At 48.2% G+C, this 20583-nt stretch overlaps 1 protein-coding gene across 1 annotated transcript in view; it reads left to right on the top strand.

Moving 5' to 3' along the window:
- WASF2 (WASP family member 2) overlaps positions 1 to 17651 on the top strand; it is a 72577-nt gene extending 54926 nt beyond the window's left edge. The window contains exons 3-9 of the mRNA XM_090268883.1: positions 2174 to 2308; positions 2824 to 2977; positions 5575 to 5692; positions 7771 to 7901; positions 10268 to 10420; positions 12251 to 12768; positions 13723 to 17651. Coding sequence (XP_090125009.1) covers positions 2174 to 2308; positions 2824 to 2977; positions 5575 to 5692; positions 7771 to 7901; positions 10268 to 10420; positions 12251 to 12768; positions 13723 to 13880 — 1367 coding nt within the window. The 3' untranslated portion in view covers positions 13881 to 17651. The remainder of the gene's footprint in view (positions 1 to 2173; positions 2309 to 2823; positions 2978 to 5574; positions 5693 to 7770; positions 7902 to 10267; positions 10421 to 12250; positions 12769 to 13722) is intronic.
- Positions 17652 to 20583: the final 2932 nt, after the last annotated feature.

The raw sequence follows: 20583 nt of genomic DNA, 5'->3' as shown, positions 1-20583 counted from the left end.
TCCAAAATCTTTTGCAAAATGTGATATCTATTATGAATGTCCCAATATGATCATGGATCTATCTTGGTAATCTGAATGAGTGAAATTTAACTCTGAACAAGGCACTGGTTTTCTCCTAAGGTTGGAGTAATTTTTAATACTTGAAGAATAGGGACTATCAAATTACTGACTGGAATTTAAAATTTTCTCTAAGCATACAAGTTGGGATATTTAGTTATCCCCACTCTTCAAAGTCATTTGATATGGTTGAGCAATATAAGGAAGAATCTCATTGTAACAGCTTACATTTTTAGCTCATTGAATCCTGTGATGACTTGGTGAGATAGATACAGTCATCCTTGTTTTACAGATGAGGAAACAGAAGCTGAGAGGTTGTGATAAACAGAAGAGTGCACAGGTGTAAATAGAAGAAGTGGACGTAAATCCATATTTTCTGGTTTGAAGTCCACTGCTTCCTCCATATGTCTCACCTTGTAGTTCTAAGTATGCCTAGGGCCTGACGTGATGTGACGAGGGCAGGGAAGCCTTCACACCACCTCACTTTCTCTTCAGGTAGCACTCCCAATGTTACCATTTTTGTAGGTTGGGCTTCTTTGTAAGACTTTTATCTTGAAAACCACTGTGCCACAATGCGCCTCTACTCCACTGTCACTGCTCCCTTCACTGAGGGCAGGAAATTCTGGGTACTCTCTTGGTGACCTAGAGGCAAGTTAATTTGGGTTTTTCTTTTCCCCCAGAATAGCTTGATAGGCAACAGATATTTTTGAGCCTGGTTTATTTTCCACACATAATGTTCCATGTGCCTCTGCTTCAGCCTTGCACTCACAGTTTTCTGTTACCTGGACAAGCATGATGCAGTGTGGTTTTTATAGGAACTTAGCCATATTATGGACAGGCATCAGATAGGATCCTCAGCCAGCAGAGTAGAAATGCAGCTCATTAGCCAATTTGAGTCCTTTGAGCCCAGGAGCTTCCCATGGCTGCTTTGATAACAAAACCATTCAGTATGCAAAGACTTGCTCCTCTCCTTGATTAGAAATTCCTTATTGACTAAATTTACCAGCAGTTCAAAATATGCAGTTGATTGGTCTTACCCTTATTCTCCAGGTTACACTGGGAAGGTGAGCTGCAGTTCACCCTGAAGGTGCAGTTTTGGCCTTTTGGGCTAATTTTTTTCCTTTCAGGTGTGGACTAAGCATAAATGAAGTTTAGAAGCTGAAAATCAGAGCCCACTTTAAATAGTTCTCAAAGAAATTATCTTTTGGTTGAGCACAGTCACTTAAGCCTGCCTTCACCGTGCAAGTAAAAAACTCAGATGGTATATTTGTTGGTATGAACTACTTTTCATTCCTAGCAAGAATGTGCTCCATGGCTTGGAATGACAATATGAAGGTAGCGTCAAATTGCTGTTATGTTTCTTTGGCTGCAAATTCTCCTTGCATTCCAGGGTTGAAAATACAGAAATCTACGGAACTCTTACTTTTCTATGGAAAGAGACCACTGGTATATTGTTTTTCAGGGAGGGCTTGAAAGTTTCAGCTTTTCACTTCTTCCCTGAGATGTAGATTCGAAGGACTATAACCTAGAGCAAGACTTTCAGAGTTGTAGGTTATAAAACATAAAATAAGCTTTTCATCTCTTAGGAAAAGATGTAAGTTTCTGCTGTGAGTTGCTGATAAGTTAGTTCATGGCTCCTTGAAGATATCACTACTTATCATGGTTGTTCAATATACTTTTGAGACTCCACTGAGGTTATAATTTCTTACTTTTCATGTTAATTGTAGACACCTAGAAGGTTCTTGTAATTTCCCATCTGTTTTCCAGAACCATTTTACAAGGTGCTGTTACAGAGTAGCAGGAGGCTAAGGACTTTAGGCAAATGTGTAGACCTATTGTCTGCCCTTCCAGGATTCATTTTTGGTATTACACCTTTCTGTTCAGCCTGCTTTCAGTTTTGTGACTGTTCAGAATTTACCAAGAAGAGCCTTAGTTATAGAACATATGCAGTGTCCAGGCTAAGGGGGTTTTGTCTCTACCTCCAAGAGCAAGCCTCTACAAATAACCCAGACCGTCCTGAGGGGGGGAACTGGGGAATATGACCTTCAATAGCCAGTTTTTCTGACCATATATGTCACTTTTATGCACTAATGACTTGGTTTCTCTGTTCTTTCAGGTAAATATGCTGAGGACATTTTTGGAGAGCTCTTTACTCAGGCAAATACCTTTGCCTCTCGAGTAAGCTCCCTTGCTGAGAGGGTTGACCGCCTACAAGTTAAAGTCACTCAGCTGGATCCCAAGGAAGAAGAAGGTAAGGAAGCTGAGCTCAGCATCTGCAAGCTCTGTTGAGCAGTTTCTTAGAATTTTTTCCCTGATTTATAAAGAAAAGTGAGGGGAGAAATCAGAGGCCTATGGAGTTCTGCTTTGAAATGACACAAGTCTGGGTGGTGTAGAAAAACCTTGTTAGCTCTACCACACTCCCACACACTCCCTCTCTCCCATTCCCCCAATTCCCGCTTTCTCGAATTCCCCTCCCCCAGTCTTATTTTGCTACCATAAAAGTACTTGGAAGATTCATTCGTCCTCAGGAGAGGCCTGCGAGATCTGGCCACATAGTAAACCTTTGTGTTGCCTCATTCTGTTCAGTCGTGAAATGGCTGGGCTGCTGACAGCCTTGCGGGGCTTCCCCAGAGGGGGAGAAAAAAACCTGGCTGTAGACCGCCGCAGCCAAGAAATGTAGCAGCTGAAGCCTCTCCGACTGGTGTGACTCAGTGTTTGCTCCAACAGCCTGTCGTCCATTTTCTAATACCTCCTGTCTCCTCTCAGTGTCCCTGCAAGGAATCAACACCCGCAAGGCCTTCAGAAGCTCTACCATTCAGGACCAGAAGCTCTTTGACAGAGACTCTCTCCCGGTCCCTGTCTTGGAAACATACAATACCTGTGATGCTCCTCCACCTCTCAACAATCTTACCCCATACAGGTAACCTGGCTAGCCCCTCCTTTTCTTGGCCTGTGCTTAACAATATTAGATTGTCTTTTTATTTAAAGATACTGTGCACATCAGAGAATTGTATCAAAAAGCTTACTACCTACCCCAGCGTTGCTTGTGGCAGCAGAAGCTAACATTTACCACATAAACAGTGTCACTTATTATTGTTCTGGTTTCTGAAATTCATAGTAATATATATTGGAAGCTTGCTACAGCATTGCATGCTGCAGAGTTTAATTTGGTGTAGCCAGGTCCATCCTGGATTCCATCCAAGGAATTTAGTTATTATAGAACCAAAAGGACTTTGTTATAAGACAGTCCTATAGCATGCATCCCAGGGGCAACATTCTAGCAAGGCTCCCACTTATTCGGAAACCACTAGATTACCAGATGTTTGGGCGTGTGAGTGGGGCCGGCCTGTGGACTGGCTGCTCTGGGCCCTAAGGGTCCTTCCAAAGCTTAAGGAGTGACTGGCATTCTTCCAGATGAGTATTGTTCACTTTTTGAACATCCTTTCAGCATTCCCCTCTGAAAGGACCTACATTGCTGGCTGGATGTTAAAAATGGGAGGCAGCCTTATAGACATCTTCAAACCCTTCCCCACTGATGGTCGGGTAGTAACCATCCTGCACATAACCACTGAGCAGGGGCAGAAAGCGAATATTTATCTTGCTTCCATCCATAAATACCTTTGGAACAGGTAAAGTAATTACAGATAACTGGAGGCAGATATCTTCTGTGATACAGGAGTACACAGCAAAGTAGAATGTGGTAGTGGGGAAAAGCCAGGACACCCACTTGATCCGGAAAGCCTGGAATAGAAGCATGGTACTTTCTCACACAGATACTGAGAAAGTATATGGCATTTGTCCTATATTATTACTGTGTGAACTTAGGTTTTTCTCTTGGCTTTCAAAGGGGCTAGCTAGCATAGTAGGACAGAGATTTGACTGCAGCCTCTGTCATTTAGTTGGATTTGGGCAGAGGAGCTGTGGGGCAGAAGGGAGTACATACCTGATTAATATCGAAGGGAGTACAGTAGGTTGTTGTAGGGTAGGATGAGCAAACAATATAAAACAAATATATTTTTTAGGTAATGGTATTTTCCTTTTTAACATTCTCCTCTCAGTTATCTGAATTTGGCCTAACAGAAATGAGCAGAGGTGTAACTAAATCAACAAGATTTAATATAAAAATCATTAGTGTTTGATTTGGAAATGCTTTCTATATGTAGTGACAGGATTAGAAGCCAGGGCATAGAATTGCCTTTCCAATTTGTTTTTGTTGTTGTTATTGTTTTTAAGCTTTTATTTATTTTTAGAGAGGGGGGAAGGGAGCGAGAAAGAGAGGGAGAGAAACATCAATGTGTGGTTACCTCTCACACACCCCCAACTGGAGACCTGGCCTGCAACCCAGGCATGTGCCCTGACTGGGAATTGAACCTGTGACCCTTTGGCTAGCAGGCCAATGCTCAATCCACTAAGCCACACCAGTCAGGACCGGTTCTTTTTAGTCCAGAATAGTGTTAAAATAAATGTCCAGTCCTAAACACATGCTTTCTGGAAAGTGAGAGAGACTTGTGCCAAAATGCAGGATTCCATCCAGTATCATCGAGTCTGGCAGATAACTCCTGCCTTAACGCTCACTAACTCACTCTGTTCTGTCATTGCCACTAAGAGATGGTAATTAGCCCTGGCTGGTGTGGCTCAGTGGATTGAGCACCAGCATGCAAACCAAAAGGTCACCAGTTTGATTCCCAGTCAGGGCACATGCCTGAGTTGCGGGCCAGGTCTCTAGTTGGGGGCGTGCGAGAGGCAACAATCGATGTATCTCTCACACATTGATGTTTCTCTTTCTCTTTCTCCCTTCCTTCCACTCTCTGTAAAAGTAAATAAATAAAATCTTTAGGAGAGAGAGAGAGATGGTAATTAAATCTTGTGTTCTGTCATAAAACACCATGCCATCTTCTCAGTTGGGCCCTCTTGTGGCTGGGGAGCTGGGGGCAGATGCTGAGCTATGCTAGAAGAGAGCCAGAAGGTGGGGTGCTGTGGTTACCTCTTTGTACAGAGGAATAACAGCTGCCCACATATACATATTGATGTGTATATATGTATACATATGTACACAGGTGAACCTACACATGTGTGCACAGATATCAGGTGGGTGAGAAGCCACAAATGCTTTCTAAAGAGTCCAGGGGAATTGGTGTGGGGAAGGGAACCAGTGGCAGAAATCCCCCTCTCATGTGCCAGGGTATCAGGACATCCTCGGGGGGATCGCTGTGGCCATGTAGACCATTAGAAATAATCAGGGTCCCTGCTGCTATTGCCCATTCTTTGTCCTGACCATGCAGATTCCTCTTTCATGAATTGAAAATAAGGATAAGGTTCTTTACAAGCCAGATAAATAAAGAGGTGGCATTCAAGGGGCATTGGCATGCTGGTATGGGAGAGGAAGTATGCAATTGATTTGAATGACTTCTTGATTCCTTAGTGTAAAAACTGCTAACTGGTAGGTATTTGGAATATTGGATTTGGTTAGGAGCTCATCTGTCTACTGACAGCTACTTATCTTCATTTCTATCCCAGGGATGATGGGAAGGAGGCACTCAAATTCTACACAGACCCTTCGTACTTCTTTGATCTTTGGAAGGAGAAGATGCTGCAGGACACCAAGGATATCATGAAAGAGAAGAGAAAGCATAGGGTGAGGGGAAAGGGGCCTCTGTTCTACACATCAGTAGGCACGATTGTGGAGGGGGGATAAAAAGGAAGCCAGTCTTATGTGAAGTAATCATTCCGAGTGGCTGCTTGCTTGGATGCCAGGTGAAACTCTTTAAAAGAATGTGTCCACTCCAAGCACAACCAAGATGAAAGTATAAATCACACCAAAAATGTGTTTGTTCCCCCCAGCACTATTAACAATTGAGTATATTCAGGCTGAGTTTTAGAAATTGACTTTTCTATTCACCATTTATTTCTCTTGCAATTTGCACCTGACTCTGCTGGACACTCAAGTTAGACTAGTCCCTTCCCTGCCAGTTTTGCAGCTCATTTCTCAGAGATCAGCACAAGGCTGTACGGTGTTTGATTTGCAACAGGAGCACTTTTAACACCTTCACTACGGATGGGCGGGGCAGGGGAGGGTCACAGGCCTAGTTTCAGGAGATGCTTCTCTCCCCTTAGACTCCCAGGGATGTGTGTAAGCGTATATGACCTACCAGTTGCAACCTTACAATCCCATTAGCATGGCCGACAGGAGGTCCAAGAGAGTGCCAGGGGCTAGTGCAGCTACACAGGCTAAAGAATCCCTCATTGGTTGTTTTGTTTTGTTTTGTTTTGTTTTGTTTTAACTATTTCCTTATATCTGCCCCAGATATCTACAGCTGTCATTACTTCTCATTTCTCTTGACTAACCTTTGTGGCAGAGCCGTAATAAATAGCTATTTGCTTACTTGCTAACAATAGAGCTGCTCAAAAACATGAATGAGTTACTTAAAAACGTAGTGGGCTTCCCATCACTAGAGGTGTTTGAGTGTGGAATTGAGCGAATGTGTTTGAGCCCAGAAGGTGATTTGGATTAGGTGACTTCTATGTCACTCAGAATCCAGTCGGCAGCCGTCCGTCTCGAGAGACGATGGTGTAGCTTCTTAAGAGTCTACCTGCACCGCCGAGAATGGCTGTGCAGTCCGACTCAGGAGTGACACGGTATCTGTCTCCTCCCGTGTTGAATCGACATCTTGCGATGACGCTGGAGTGTCCTCTCCAGTGAAGCTGAAGCTACAGAGCCTGGGCAGGGTGATATGGAGGGTCTGCTGTTGCCCATGCAGCAGACCCCCCCTCTCTTCACAGCTGAAGGATCCAAAGGAAAGACGGAGTCAATACAGCTTGGCTTCAGGTGCGCCGCAGGAGTTGCCGGTGTTGACTACAACGTCAAACCGCCTTAGGGACTCCGGCTCCGGATTTTCTGTCGGGGTTTACTCCCTTAGCCTTTCCCCTGAAGAGGTATGCTGCAAGGCAGCGGAGGTTTTTTGGAATCAGAGTTTTCCTTCTCTGATGTACCCTGACTGGAAGATCGAACCAGCGACACTTAGCTCGCAGGCCGACACTCAATCCAATCCTATAAATTCTGTAGTTACTATATGTTGTTGTGCCCTGGCTGGTTTAGCTCAGTGGATTGAGCGTCGGCCTGCGAGCTAAGTGTCGCTGGTTCGATCTTCCAGTCAGGGTACATCAGAGAAGGAAAACTCTGACTCCAAAAAACCTCCGCTGCCTTGCGGCATACCTCTTCAGGGGAAAGGCTAAGGGAGTAAACCCCGACAGAAAATCCGGAGCCGGAGTCCCTAAGGCGGTTTGACGTTGTAGTCAACACCGGCAACTCCTGCGGCGCACCTGAACCCAAGCTGTATCGACTCCGTCTTTCCCTTGGACCCTTCAGCTGCGAAGAGAGGGGGAGTCTGCTGCATGGGCAACAGCAGACCCTCCATATTACCCTGCCCAGGCTCTGTAGCTTCAGCGTCATCACAAGATGTCGATTCAACACGGGAGGAGACAGATACCATGTCACTCCCGAGTCGGACTGCACAGCCATTCTCGGCGGTGCAGATAGACTCTTAAGAAGCTACACCATCGTCTCTCGAGACGGACGGCTGCCGACGACGACGACGACTATATGTTGTCTAGGCAAATCATCTCTTGGGTGTGCATCCATGAAGGTGGATGGAATTGTAGAGAAGAACTTCGGAAAATGTTTTACAAAGGATCTTCTATTTCTTTTTATTATAGAAAGAAAAGAAAGATAATCCAAACAGAGGGAACGTAAACCCACGTAAAATCAAGACACGTAAGGAAGAATGGGAGAAAATGAAGATGGGACAGGAATTTGTGGAATCCAAAGAAAAGCTGGGACCTTCTGGGTAAGTGATGCTTTTGTACTGTTGGCAGCATTCGTTGAAGGGGCTAGAAACATCCGTCTGACAGCTTTGGCGTGACGCCTTTCACAGCCCCGAAGTCTGCCTGTATGACTTAGATCAATACCACTGTTAATCAGCTACTTTAAAGTGCATCCATCTGGTGATTAAAATTTGCTTAATAACTCAAGATTCAGCAGTTTAAATGAGGTGACCAAAGTGGTCTGGAAAAGAAAGTCCATGGCTTCTTGTGCCCTGACTGCCAGATACTGGTTGTCTAAGGTCCTCAAAGGAAAGACTGGAAAGGAAAGGAAAGTGGTCTTGGGAGCCCTTTGCCTTCAGAGCATTGATTTGAAGGTAGTGCCTAAGAGCTGGGCCTTTCGCAGGAGTGGGGAGGGCCAGGCAGAGAATTTGTGCACATCACCAAAGCAACTTTTCAGTCAGCCTTTGTCAGTCTCAGGAGAGAGGCTGGCCAAGGGACTGAAAGCAGACCTCGGAGACAGTGTGGGAAAGGTCGCTCAGCCAGCACTGAGGCTATATATCTCCATTGAGAAATAGTAGATGTCAGTCTGACCCCATTTCCCAATACCAGCTCACACTAGAGGTTTAAAAGGGAAAAAAATTGGTTTTAAGGCTCGGTTGATGCTTATCCTAGTGTCCAGCCTGTGTGACATTCAAAGTCAAGTCACCACGACTGCTTGGTGTGAGTGTCGCCCTGGTTTTTCCCCTAAATACATCGCATCCTGACTGTCAGAGAGCCATGCCTGCCAACTCCGGTGTCTAGGAATGATAAAAGGAAAGAGTTGAGTTGTTCTTGCTTTTAGAAATAACTCTACCATGAAAATCTTGACTTTTAAAAATCTTGACACTTTTGACACTTGTTCTTCCTGGATTAAGAGATTTGTTTTAAAGAGTGATGAAGATGGTGAGAGGAAAAACGAACCTTTCTCTCTACAGGGAAATCAGCCCTGAGGGTACCTCCGTTATCTTCACCTCCCAGTAAAAGGGCCATTTTAGTCTGAGGTGTCCCATCCTGTTCAGACAGGCCCTTGTCATAGGTTCAGTGACTCTTAAGGCCAGAAGCTTGCATGTTTTACTATATGCCAACTGTTTTGTGGGTTGGTTTTTTTTTTTTTACTTTTTTGTGGAATGGGGATGGTGAGAATAAAGGCTTTGCCTCCCACTTCCCTGTTGTCGAAGATATTTGGAATTGGGCTGCATGGCTGTCTACCTGGACATGCTTGCTGGAGAACTTGTAAGGAGATGTGCCAAGCCTAGAGGGCTCCAGGCCTCGGGGATTTTCTGCATCAGAGCATCGTGTAATTCAGTTAGTTCCCTCCAACTCTCTTCTTCCTGGGGTCTATTTTGAATATGTTCCTTAGAACCCAACAAGAGTGGAAAGAAGGGGGTGGGGGCAGGGCAGGCCACATTTTGCTAGCTGCTGCTTGGTGTTTTCTTTTTGCTTATTGGAGGTTCGTTGTTCATGCAGAGCAAATTCACCCAAGGCCCAGTGCTCTGAGGGCAGGTTTTCAGGAGGCAAGCCCTAGCACCAAGCCGGAGCACCCCACTTGAATTGGCAGCTCGTTTTGTTACTGATAAGAGTCCTGGCAGAGAGACCACGTCTAACCACCACACAGCGTCTTGCATTCGTCCTCAGTTCGGTTTTGCAGTCAGATGCCTCCTTGGCCTTTGAGCACTCCAGAGGCTTGCCGACCTCAAAACCAGGCTGCGTGCCATCATGAGTTTATAGCTCACTAGCCTCGGGGCTTGGCTTTGCCCTTTGCCACAAGCCAGACATTGGGATTTGGGTATAGGCTGCTTCTAACATTTGGGAGAGAATTTAAAAGAACTGCTGGGGGGTGGGGGTTGTTTTTGTTTTAACTCCTCACCCGAAGATATATTTATTGCTCTTAGAGAAAGGGGGAGAGAGAGAAACATCAATCAGTTGCCTCCTGTACACACCCCAACTAGGGGCCAAATGGCAGCCTAGGTTAGGTATGTGCCCTGACCGGGATTGAACCCATGACCTTTTGGTGTACAGGATGGCGCTCCAGCCAAGGAGCCACACTGGCCAGGGCAGGACTACTGGGTTTGTGACAAGGCCAACATTGAGAAAGGATAGCATAGTCTTGATAATCTGGGTTGAATCCTGTTCCTACAAACAATCCAGCAGAAATACCTGGGAGATGGTTACAATTGAGTATTTAGTCCTAGAATAAAATTTTAGTATAACAAAAACTATATGGGGAATATACTTACTTTATTTCTCCCTAGTAGCTTTTGTATCAAATACATTTTTGAGGGGTCTTTTAAGGAAATGAGAGTATCACTCTGACTTTTTAAATGAGTTTTCCCCTTGGGTTCATTGTCAGGTACCCACCCACCTTGGTGTACCAGAATGGCAGCATTGGCTCTGTTGAAAATATGGATGCAAGCAACTACCCACCACCGCCACAGTCAGACTCCGCTTCTCCGCCTTCTTCCTTCTCTGAGGACAGCTTGCCTCCACCACCAGCAGAATTCAGGTAAATGGTGGTACCTTTTCCATCTACTCTGGGTAGATAAAAACTCAAGAACAAAACAAAGAGTTTCAAAGCCATGCCAGGGCCACTAAGATAACTTCAGGCAAGTCTGTCTAGGTAATAGAAATAATTGACATTTATCAAGTGTTTGTAAGGTGCCAGGTGTTATACCAAACAGTACATATGTTACTAACTCCTCACCAGAGTCCTCTTGAGATAGGTACCCATTTTACAGATGAGTAAACGGCAAGGCACAGAAAGGTCAGTGAACTTACCTAAGGTCACAGAGCCAGTTAGAGGCAGAGTCCAACCTGATTGGAAGGCAGCTCAGTGACCCCAGAGCCTGTGTTCTTTACTACTAGCTATACCTGAAAAAATAAAAGTCACCAAACTTATCTCTTGTGTTTTACTTAGCTTTAACTCAGCATGAATTGAAGTCGTATAATTTAATGTCTATAAAATATTTATGACACCTTGTTCAGTTATGTAGGAACCTAGCAGACAGTCACCTTTTCCTCCTATTGCTTCTGGTTCATTTCACTGTTGGATAGACTCTCCAGAAAGAATGAAACAAAGGGAGAGGAGACGAAACTTAAATCTGTTTCTTTTTAACTTTCTGCTGCCTGGTACACTTTTCTCCTTGGATGCTGTTCTATCAGGGATTGGCTGTGTTGGGAACCCCTCGGATGGAAACCTAAAGCAATGCTCTAAGCATCCCCCCTACCCACAAACCCATGCTTTTTGGCTCTTGAAACCACTAATCCCAAATCTCCATCTGCCTCCCACATCATTTCCTGCCGGTTGTTGTGTCAGATGTAGCTAAGGTTTGAAGGTCTGTGGAAAATTTCAAGATGGATGCTTTTCTGAGTTGCAGCTGTCAGTGCAGGGCAGATACAAAGGTGGGAAAAGAAGCCCTCGGCTTCACACATGGCCTGAGACCTTGCAGCCGAGCATACGTGGCCCAGGAGAGGTTGTCTTAATCCTCTCCCAACCCAGTTCAAGTCTGGTGGCACGTTCATTTCCTGTCTCTGCTGACCCTCAGACTCTCCATTCTTGCTCAAGTTTTTACACATGAACACTGAAAATGCCTTTGCCTAAATCTGTACCCCACTCAGGTTTGGTCAGTTTGGCCTGGGTTTCCTGCCCTTACAAGATCTAGTGAATGTTAATGGCCTGAGAAACAGAGGGTGGATGGGTGGTAGTTCTTTCTTGCATGCCTTCATAGTCCTCGATCCTGGGTTAAACTGACTGTTCCTGCTCTTACTGGTGTGGCTCGGTGGGTTGGGTGTCGTCCCACAAACCAAAAGGTCACCAGTTTGATTCTTGGTCAGGGCATATGCCTGGGTTGCGTGTCAGGTCCCTGGTTAGGGGCGTGCGAGAAGCAACCGATCCATGTGTCTCACACACCAGTGTTTTTCTCCCTCCCTTTCCCTCTCTCTAAAAATAAATAATTTTTTAAAAACGAAAGACTTAACTATTCCTTTTGGAGGAGGGTTCAGGATAGTACCTTTTGTCAGAGAGCTGAAAGGTTTGAGGGGAGCCTAGGAGATGATCTTGGCCAGCCCTTATCTGATACAGGAATTCCAAGTCTACTTCTTCAGGTAGTTTTTCTCAGTTTCTGCTTGGACTCCTCGGCTGATGGGAAGCTCATTACCTTAAAGGCTGCCCATTTCATTGTTGGTCTGTTCTGACCATTTCCATGTTTTTCTTCCCATTTGAGCCAAAGTGAAATGATACAGTCGACCAGAATGAATCTAGACTTATAGATTAGCTTAACCATATGTGGATATTTGCATCCTGAAAGTGATGGTCAATCTTTTTTTATCCTTTTAGCTACCCAGCAGACAACAACCAAAGGGGGTCTGGCTTAACTGGACCCAAAAGATCCAGTTTGGTCAGCCCAAGCCATCCACCGCCAGCTCCTCCTCTGGGCACTCCACCGGGTCCCAAACCCGGCTTTGCTCCGCCCTCCGCCCCCCCGCCCCCCCCTCCAATGATAAGCGTCCCACCACCCCCACCACCTGGAGGATTTGGATCCCCGGTGACCCCACCACCACCTTCACCACCCTCCTTCCCACCTCACCCTGATTTTGCTGCCCCTCCACCTCCTCCCCCGCCTCCAGCAGCTGACTACCCAACTCTGCCAATGCTTCCCTTATCCCAATCGACTGGAGGGGCGCCTCCTCCTCCCCCTCCGCCCCCTCCTCCTGGGCCACCTCCTCTCCTTCCCGGTGGTGCTGACGGCCAGCCTGCTGCGCCACCACCACCACTTTCTGACACGCCCAAGTCCAAGTCCTCCTTGCCTCCTGTGAGCGATGCCCGCAGTGACTTGCTTTCAGCCATCCGTCAAGGTAAATCCCAGTGGGGGTGCGGGACCGTGAAGCATTGTCTTTCTGCAGCTGGGTGACTGACTGAGGGTGGGTAAGGGAGTTCTGCGCCCTTCCCAGGGAACGGCTCTCACTGGATGGGGAGAGGTTGGGACCTCGGGCCTCGGATCAACCTGAAGAGAGACTTTACCCTAAAAATATGGGGATTTAGATTTCTTTCCACCTTGGTTTCTAAAGTAAAGAATTGTTAACCTGGGATCTTTGAATGCCTTGGAAACCTGTGCTTTGTGTCTGTCTGTGTCCATTTCGTGCCCTAGAGAAAAACAAGAATAACTGTCCTAAAAGACACTTCTTCCACTGGACTCAGTCACTCCGTGTCCTTCACCTTTTTGCCTCTCACACCCTTCCTTCCTGCTCTTTCCCTCTTTCTCACACCTTCCCTTCTCCCCTTTTTCCCCTAGCCCTTCCCTCTTTTGTCTCCTTTTCTCCCCTCCTTCCTCCTCTCCCTCATCATCATCTTACCCTCATGGAGCATTTATTCTTCCTGTCCGAGGTCAGATCTGATACCACGTGGTAGAGTGGTTTCTTCTGTTCGTGATCCTCCAGGAATGAGAGGATTGTCTAGAGGAGACAGCCTAGGGCAGCCGAGCGCTGTGGCCCGCGATGAGTCAGGCTGTGTGCTGCCTGGTGGGCTGTGCTGGCCGGGCCCCGCTTGGAGCCTCGTGAGAGGCACCATCCTCACCGGCCTGAGAGCTGGAAACGGGGAGGGATGACAGGCTTCTCTTCAGACACACCTAGGCTCCAGGGCCACCATTTCATGAACCTTTGTTGTTTTTTTTCTTGCTTCCTCCTTCCCTGAAGATCCTTCCTTTTTGCTCTCCTTTCCCATGTTCTGCCAGCCAGTGGCCATTCCCCCTTCCTCTGTCCTGGGTGGGTTCTGAGACTGACTCACCTTCTTAACCCTCTTCCTCCCACCAGGCTTTCAGCTGCGCAAGGTTGAGGAGCAGCAGGAACAAGAGAAGCGCGACGTTGTGGGCAACGACGTGGCCACCATCTTGTCACGTCGCATTGCTGTTGAGTACAGTGACTCAGAAGATGACTCCTCTGAGTTTGATGAGGATGACTGGTCGGATTAACTCTTTCTGCCTGTTGCCCACTTCTTTTCTTCCTACCTGCCCTCTTTGATGCCTAACCCAACAGTCCCATGGGGGACAAAAATAATTTTCCAGGGGCCAAAGCCTTCCCTGAAGCTACCAAAGATATATCCAAGTGCTTCCTCCAAATCAGCATGTATTTCCCACCTCCCATAGTCAGGCCCTGTGGGGCTCTTGAGATGTTACTTCTTCCCTTCAAGTGACTATTGCATATTGAAGAGAAGGGAAAACCCCAAAGCTAATCCTTTTGAGTGGGTTTAAATTGGAGTTGGTGCCTTTCCCTAGGAATCATTTTCAGCTGTGGTCTTCTCCCAAAATCCTTGCCCTCAGCTACTTCGAATAATGCCGGCCACCTCTGGTCCTGAAGCCTGCATGGACACAGCTGGCCCCTTTCCTGTGCACTGGCATCAGAGCAGGCTGCCTGCCCCAGCAGCCTGACCGCCACACCCTTCGCCCCGGTCAGCGGGGTGAGGCTGCCTTTTGCTAAGCTGTTTCTGTATCTGGATCCCCTTTATTCCAGGAGCCATCACGCCCCTAAAGAAAATCTCAACCCCTCTGCCCAGAAGTGATGCCTTTCTGAAGACTGAGGTGTGGCTGCCTCCCTCCCAGGCTGCCTCTCCTGAGTGTGGTGTTTGGGTGTCCGTTAAATGCCCCTTTCTCGCCATCAGGTGCCTCTGGGCACTATAGTCCAGTTATGACCTCTGATACCCATGACCAAAATAGCCCTGACACCCAGGCATCTAGGCCTCTGCCGGATATCAGGAGCCAAGCTTAGAGACTTGGAACTGCAGGGCTGGAAGAACGGTGGGACTGGTTGGGTCCTACCTTTTTAATGATGCTGAGGTCTAGAGATGGGAAGTGACTCGCTCAAGGTCACACAGTTGGATCATGACAGGGCTAGAGCTCAGGGTTTCCGATTCCAAGTCACCTGTGCTTTCTGGGACCAAATAGTGGACTCCTGCTGGAGCCTGGGCAGAGCAGTCTTGACTCTGCTGCTCCAGACCTCACCCTAGGTGGGGGTCCCAGCAGGATGGCTCAGGGCCTGTGCCAGGCTTGTCAGTGCTGCTCAGACCCTTATATATAGTCTCTTGTAATTCTTTGCTTCCCCTTTGCTATCACCAGCCAACCACATGGCCTCGGGAGCTGCCCTTCTGGGGACTAGAGGTAGTGAGAGAAGGAAGGGGGTGGGCAGCTTTGACAGGTGCTGTTCTCAATTCCTCTGCAACTCCTCCCCCTTTTATTTCCCCAATTTAAGCATAGGTTCTGCCAACTGTAGAAACTTCAGTCCCTCACGCTGGCAGCCACTGCGGGGTAGCTGCCTGGGGGGCCTGGCAGCCGTGAGGACTGAAAAGCAGAGGGACTCTGGATCTTGTTTCCAGCTCCCCCCTCACTACATACAGTGATGCCCCCCCCTTTTATTTCCCCCCAGAGCTAATACACAGGTGCTATTATTCAGAAAAAAACTGGTCAGCTTTGGCCAGCAGTGAGGTTTCTTCTCTTCTGCCCTAACTATTGTGTAGCCTCTTAGGCTGAAACCGGCTTCTCCTGGCTGCTCCTGCTTTCAGAGCCCTGAAACAAAGAGAAACAGGATCTGTCTCTACCCAGCACAGCAAATGGTTGTAGTAATTGCCAAAGCCTTCATAAACCCCTCCGGCTTGAGGGGAGTGTGTAATCATGGGTACTGCCGCTGTGCCCTGGCTGAATGCTCCCCCTCTGCCTTTTTTTCTTGAACTAGGGCCGAGACTGAGCTTGTAGGGCCAGCATGCCCTCCTGTTGGGACTGCTCCGGCGTGTGCCCTCCTCCCCCTCCCCAGGTCAGATGTATCTGGCACAGGGCCAGCACCTGGCTCTGGGGCTGAGCATACTGGGCTGTGTGCCCCCGCCTTGTTTCCCACCTTGCACTTTGGAAGCTGAAGGTACATTTTTCAGAACCTAAAATGGCTGTTGAAGGTGCCCCTGGCTGCAGCCCAGGAGTGGCTGGAGAGACAGGCAGAGGGCAGTGGTTCTCCCAAATAGGAGTTCTGGGGCCTGGCCAGGCCAGGGTTTGGGCCTAATGGCTTTGACTAAATTACCCCCATCCCCCTCCTTTCCGGAAAAAGGGGGAGCCAGTGCCACTCTGACCTTGGAGGGGGCGGTGTTGGCCTGCCTTCTGGAATGGACAGTCCAGGATGGAAAGGTCTGGGGGCAGAAGGAGGTGGGGAGGGGCACTGCTTGCGGAAGGTAGGATTAGATCATTAGCTCAGTGACCTCCTAGGGTTTCGATGTGCTGTGTTCTCATCCTGCAGCTGGTTTGGTAATGATCTGCAAGTCCCGGAGAGCAACAGCACAGCTCTGCCTGACGCTCTCATTAAAATCTATGCAGCCAAGCTCAGAGCTTTGTAGCAGCCGGCCCTGGGAAGCCTCCTCAGCTGGGGGGTGGGCTGGGGCCCAGTCAGCTGAGAGGCCCTCTGGGCTCTACTTATGCATATGTGCACACACACACACACAAATGCTTCTTTAAACCCAGAGCCCTTTAAGATGATAAAGGACCCTATGCAGGTAATCCTGTGTCTTTGGAATCCTGTAATTGTAGAATACAAAGTTTAGTGATTATTTGAACTGGGCTGATATGGACTCAAGTGCAGAAATCAATGAGCCATCTCCTTTCCTGGTCTGGTCAGCCCAGGAGTCATGCCCCCATTCCTGTGGCCCAAGGGCCCAGCTTCCAACCGATAGGCAGTGTAGGCAGTGTCCGAAGTGACGGTGGCTTTGCCCAGGTTATGCGATGAATACATTCCAAAAGAGCAGCCTCTGGGAGGGGCAGGCTCTTGATCCCTTGGAAGCCCAGAGCAGCCAACTCAAGCTCCAGCTTGCCTCTAGAAGCTCAAGCGCCCTCAGAAACGACCCTGGCCAATGTCACTGCAGAGCTGAGGCGGTGTTGTCAGGGCTAATGTGAAATCTCTTCCCGTGGCGCCGATTCTCTGGCTCTGTAGCGCCAGCTTGGACAGATTGAAGTCTCTGTGGCTTTGGTGACCCTGCTTAAGCATTCCCATCCTGTCCTAGCGCTGCTCTTGGCGTGCCTCCCACGGCAACCCCCCTCACCTGACCCGAGGGCCTGGGGATGGGGCAAGTGCCCCAGCGGGGGGCTTCTCCAGAGACATGTCGGGCCTCCTAGGGGCATCAGGCTTTGAGCCCTGCTGGGGTCCAACTGACCTGGGGACCAGGTGTTGCCCAGAGACGTGCCTTGTTCTGTGTTTCAGTGAGTGCTAGGGAACAATGTTATATTAATTTTACTCAGTTAACTCACTTGAGAAACTAACCAATATTTACTTACTGTCTAGAATGATGTACATGTAGGAGAGTGAGCCGTATGCTCCCGAAGTGCCTTCTTTGATATAAACATATTTATAAGGACCTATTCCAGTGGATTCTTGGGTGTGTTTGCCACATCAAGATTTTAGGGAGTGAGTGTATAGGTAGTGGGTACAGTCTGAAAATGGGTCCCTTTTCCCCAAGGATGGGGAAGGAGCTTCAATTAGAGTGAGCAGTGGGCTTAAGCCAAACCCCTAAATGACCCTTTTTCTTTGCCCTACTACTCAGGTCCTCAGAAGAATGTCCAGTTTTTTAAAGCCTTGTGGCTCCCAGCCTGGTCTCATTTACTTCCCTGCCAGGCTCATGTGTATACCACATTAGCTCCCCAGTGACCTAAAGATTCCACGTAACTGTATACATGCCAATATTTTAAATAATTTGATAAAGTCTTTGTAGCCACTCAGCCTCTGGTGCGTGTGTGTTTTTTTAATGGGAGAAGTGGTTAGAAGGGAGCAACACTGAGTTGCAGGTGGTGTCCAGAGCTCTGGAGGAGGGAGGTCCGATGTGGGTGGGCTCAGAAGGCAGGAGGCCTCTGGGTGTGGATGGTGCACCCTGTTCAGAAGATGGGGGTGAAGGCCGGAAACCATTCTGATTTAGGAGGAAGCCCAGATTGGGGGACCTAGAGGCGCAGATCCCCAGGCACCCCTCAGCTGAGGGGAGTGTGCCGGGACCAGAAGAGATGAGCGCTGGTAACTCCTTGAGTCAGGCAGCGGAGGAGCACAGGCTGAATGCTGATGCTGCTTCCTAACATCTGGCCGGCATCTTGTCTGCCTCTCAGATTCAAGCAACTTACCTTAAATTGAACGATTTACAATGGAATCCAATAAAAGGTTTAGGCTGCTTCAAGCCCCTCTCCCAGGTGAGGGGGTGGGGTTCCAAAAATGACTTACCCAGGAAGCAACAGTTGTGGCTTGTTCTGAGCACAGCTGCTACGGCCAACTGTCCCTGGGGGTAATTTACAAACAGACACCCAGTTCCAGGCGCTGCAGAAGCGTGAGGTGGTCTGGGAGTGGGGCGGGAGTAGGGCTGGTGACTGCTGGTCACGTCTCCTGTTCAGGGAGTCACCCCCTGGCGTCTCAGGAGAGGGGGCAGAAGTTTTGAATTGTCAGCAACTGCTGCGCCAGCCAGCAGCTCTGAGCTCATCGCTGGAGATGGGGGTGCAGGGGAGGGGGCGGGGGAGCCGGCTCGCCCCTGTGGAGCCCCTCGCTCCACCCTCCTGCTCAGGCCTGTGTTTAGTCAGCACTTGGCTTCCCAAGGCCGGTGACTGACAGGCAGCCAGACGCCCGCCCTGGGAGAAGACAAAATGGTGGTGTCTGGAGCCGCCCTTGCTGGGGAATTGGAGGGAAGGAATGTGGTTCTGGGAAGCAAGAGGCCTGAACTTGAATTCCGGCTTCTCCACTTGGAGATGTGAGCCTATGCAAGTTGCTTCACCTCTTCAGCTAATTGTGAAAAGAATGAGCATTTACTGAGTAACCTACTACCTGGCCCAAACTGCAATATACTTTATTTCAGCCTTATGAGGCAAGCGTCCCCCATTTTACACTTGAGCAAAACAGGTTCAAATAGGTAAAATGAATTTGCCTCCTAAGATCCCATAACTGTCAGGAGCAGAGCCACAGTCAAATGTGGGTCTCCAGCCAGAGCTGGTACTCTGTTCACCGTGCAACTTAAACAGCTTTCGGAACCTCTCCACCCAGAATCATGGTCTTGAGTGTCGTTGGGCAAGTTAAAGGTTTCCCCTTCTTGTATACCCAGCTCCTGGTGCCAAGTTTCACAAGCAGTGGTTAATTTTACTTTTGCTTTAAAATCAAGCAATCTGGACTGAGGACCTAGCTATTGTAGACCTTCAGAGTTGAAAGTACCCTAATGTTCCCCGAGGTATTGTCTGGGTCTTCCCACAGACACACCCTGCTTAGAGCATGCACACATACTATTCAGATGCACGCATTCATGCACACTCATCTGTATCCACACAAATATGCACGTCAGTGTGCACACTTGAGAGCCCAGGCTCAGGGACACTTGCACACTGTACACAGAGCCCTGCTCTTGGGCAAACAAGGACACAAATCCGCACACAGTTACAGGAATACACTTAATCGCAGGCAAAGTGCTTGGGAGCCACCCCTCCCTTTGCACTGCCAGTTCCTCACTGCCCCCTCCTGGCCGCCCAGCCGCCAGGGCAATCTGGCTCTCTCCCTCAAGTTCTGGGGGTGTTTTTCACTAATTCCTTCCCAGATCATGAGGCTCAGAGCATTTTCAGGTGCTCACTGTGGACCGCACCTCAGCTGCAAGAGATGAGGGGGTCTAGAGGGGGTTCTGAAGCTGGAGGACAAAAAAAAGTCTTTCATACTCAAAGAAGTCTCAGGGTAGAATTGTCAGTACCATACCTCCTCCTTCCCTCAGCAACTGTGCACACACTACATTCGTGAAGAGGAGCAGACTTACTGGCTGAAGCCAAAGGTCAGGTCTTTTAGCTCCCACCTTGCTGCTCCCTCTCTAGGCCTCTGCTTCTCACCTATTCAGTGAGGAGTTGACCACGATGATGCAGGCAGGCCCATCGCTCTGGCATCTTACCATCTTGGGAACTAACACCTCCCCCGCGATGTGTGTGCCTGAGTAAAGCATCCATAAACATGACCGCATGGACTCCTCAGTCCATTCTCTTGGAGGATTACCAACACAAAGCTTTTATTCCTATTTTATAGTTTAGGAAATGAGGCACAGAGAGGCACAACAACTTGCCCAAAGTCACACAGCAAGTTGGCATCAAGCATGGAAATAGAAACCTTCTTCTTTCCAATGCACAGGCTGCCTACATGAGAATAGAACACCCTGTGGGCTTGGGCCCAGAGCCAAGGAGACAGGAACTATAGAGGCTAAAGCCAGAAGCTCTGCCCTTCTGTTTGGGAGTCGTGATGGCTCAGGAGAGCTCAGAAAAGGGCCCAGGCTTAGGCATTAACATGGAGGTAGGAAAGGCAACTTGGAACCTGGGTGGGTTCCACTACTCCCCACCCCCACCGGTAGACCACACCAACTTTAAGCTTTTCCTCTGCAAAGCCAGAGGCAGGCTACAGGGGTTTTCCCCCTATGCTGCGGTCCCCTGGTACCTTATTCATCCAAGTATTTACACACATGTGAGGGGTGCACATATGTGGGTGTATGGTTGTTCATACCTGCAAGTATACTTAGAACATTCATAGGCATGTGTAACATGTATGTGTTTGCAAGCCTGTACGCATGACTGCATTTGCGCATTTATGTGAAGTGTGTTTGGATGTACATATAGTAATGGTCTCAGCATATCTGGCAGGTGCATTTATGTACATGTAAGA

The sequence above is a fragment of the Furipterus horrens genome, unplaced genomic scaffold (genome assembly GCF_987537825.1).
Source record: "Furipterus horrens unplaced genomic scaffold, mFurHor1.1.pri manual_scaffold_3, whole genome shotgun sequence".
NCBI lineage: Eukaryota > Metazoa > Chordata > Mammalia > Chiroptera > Furipteridae > Furipterus > Furipterus horrens.
This window is presented reverse-complemented; position numbering and strand designations above follow the sequence as displayed.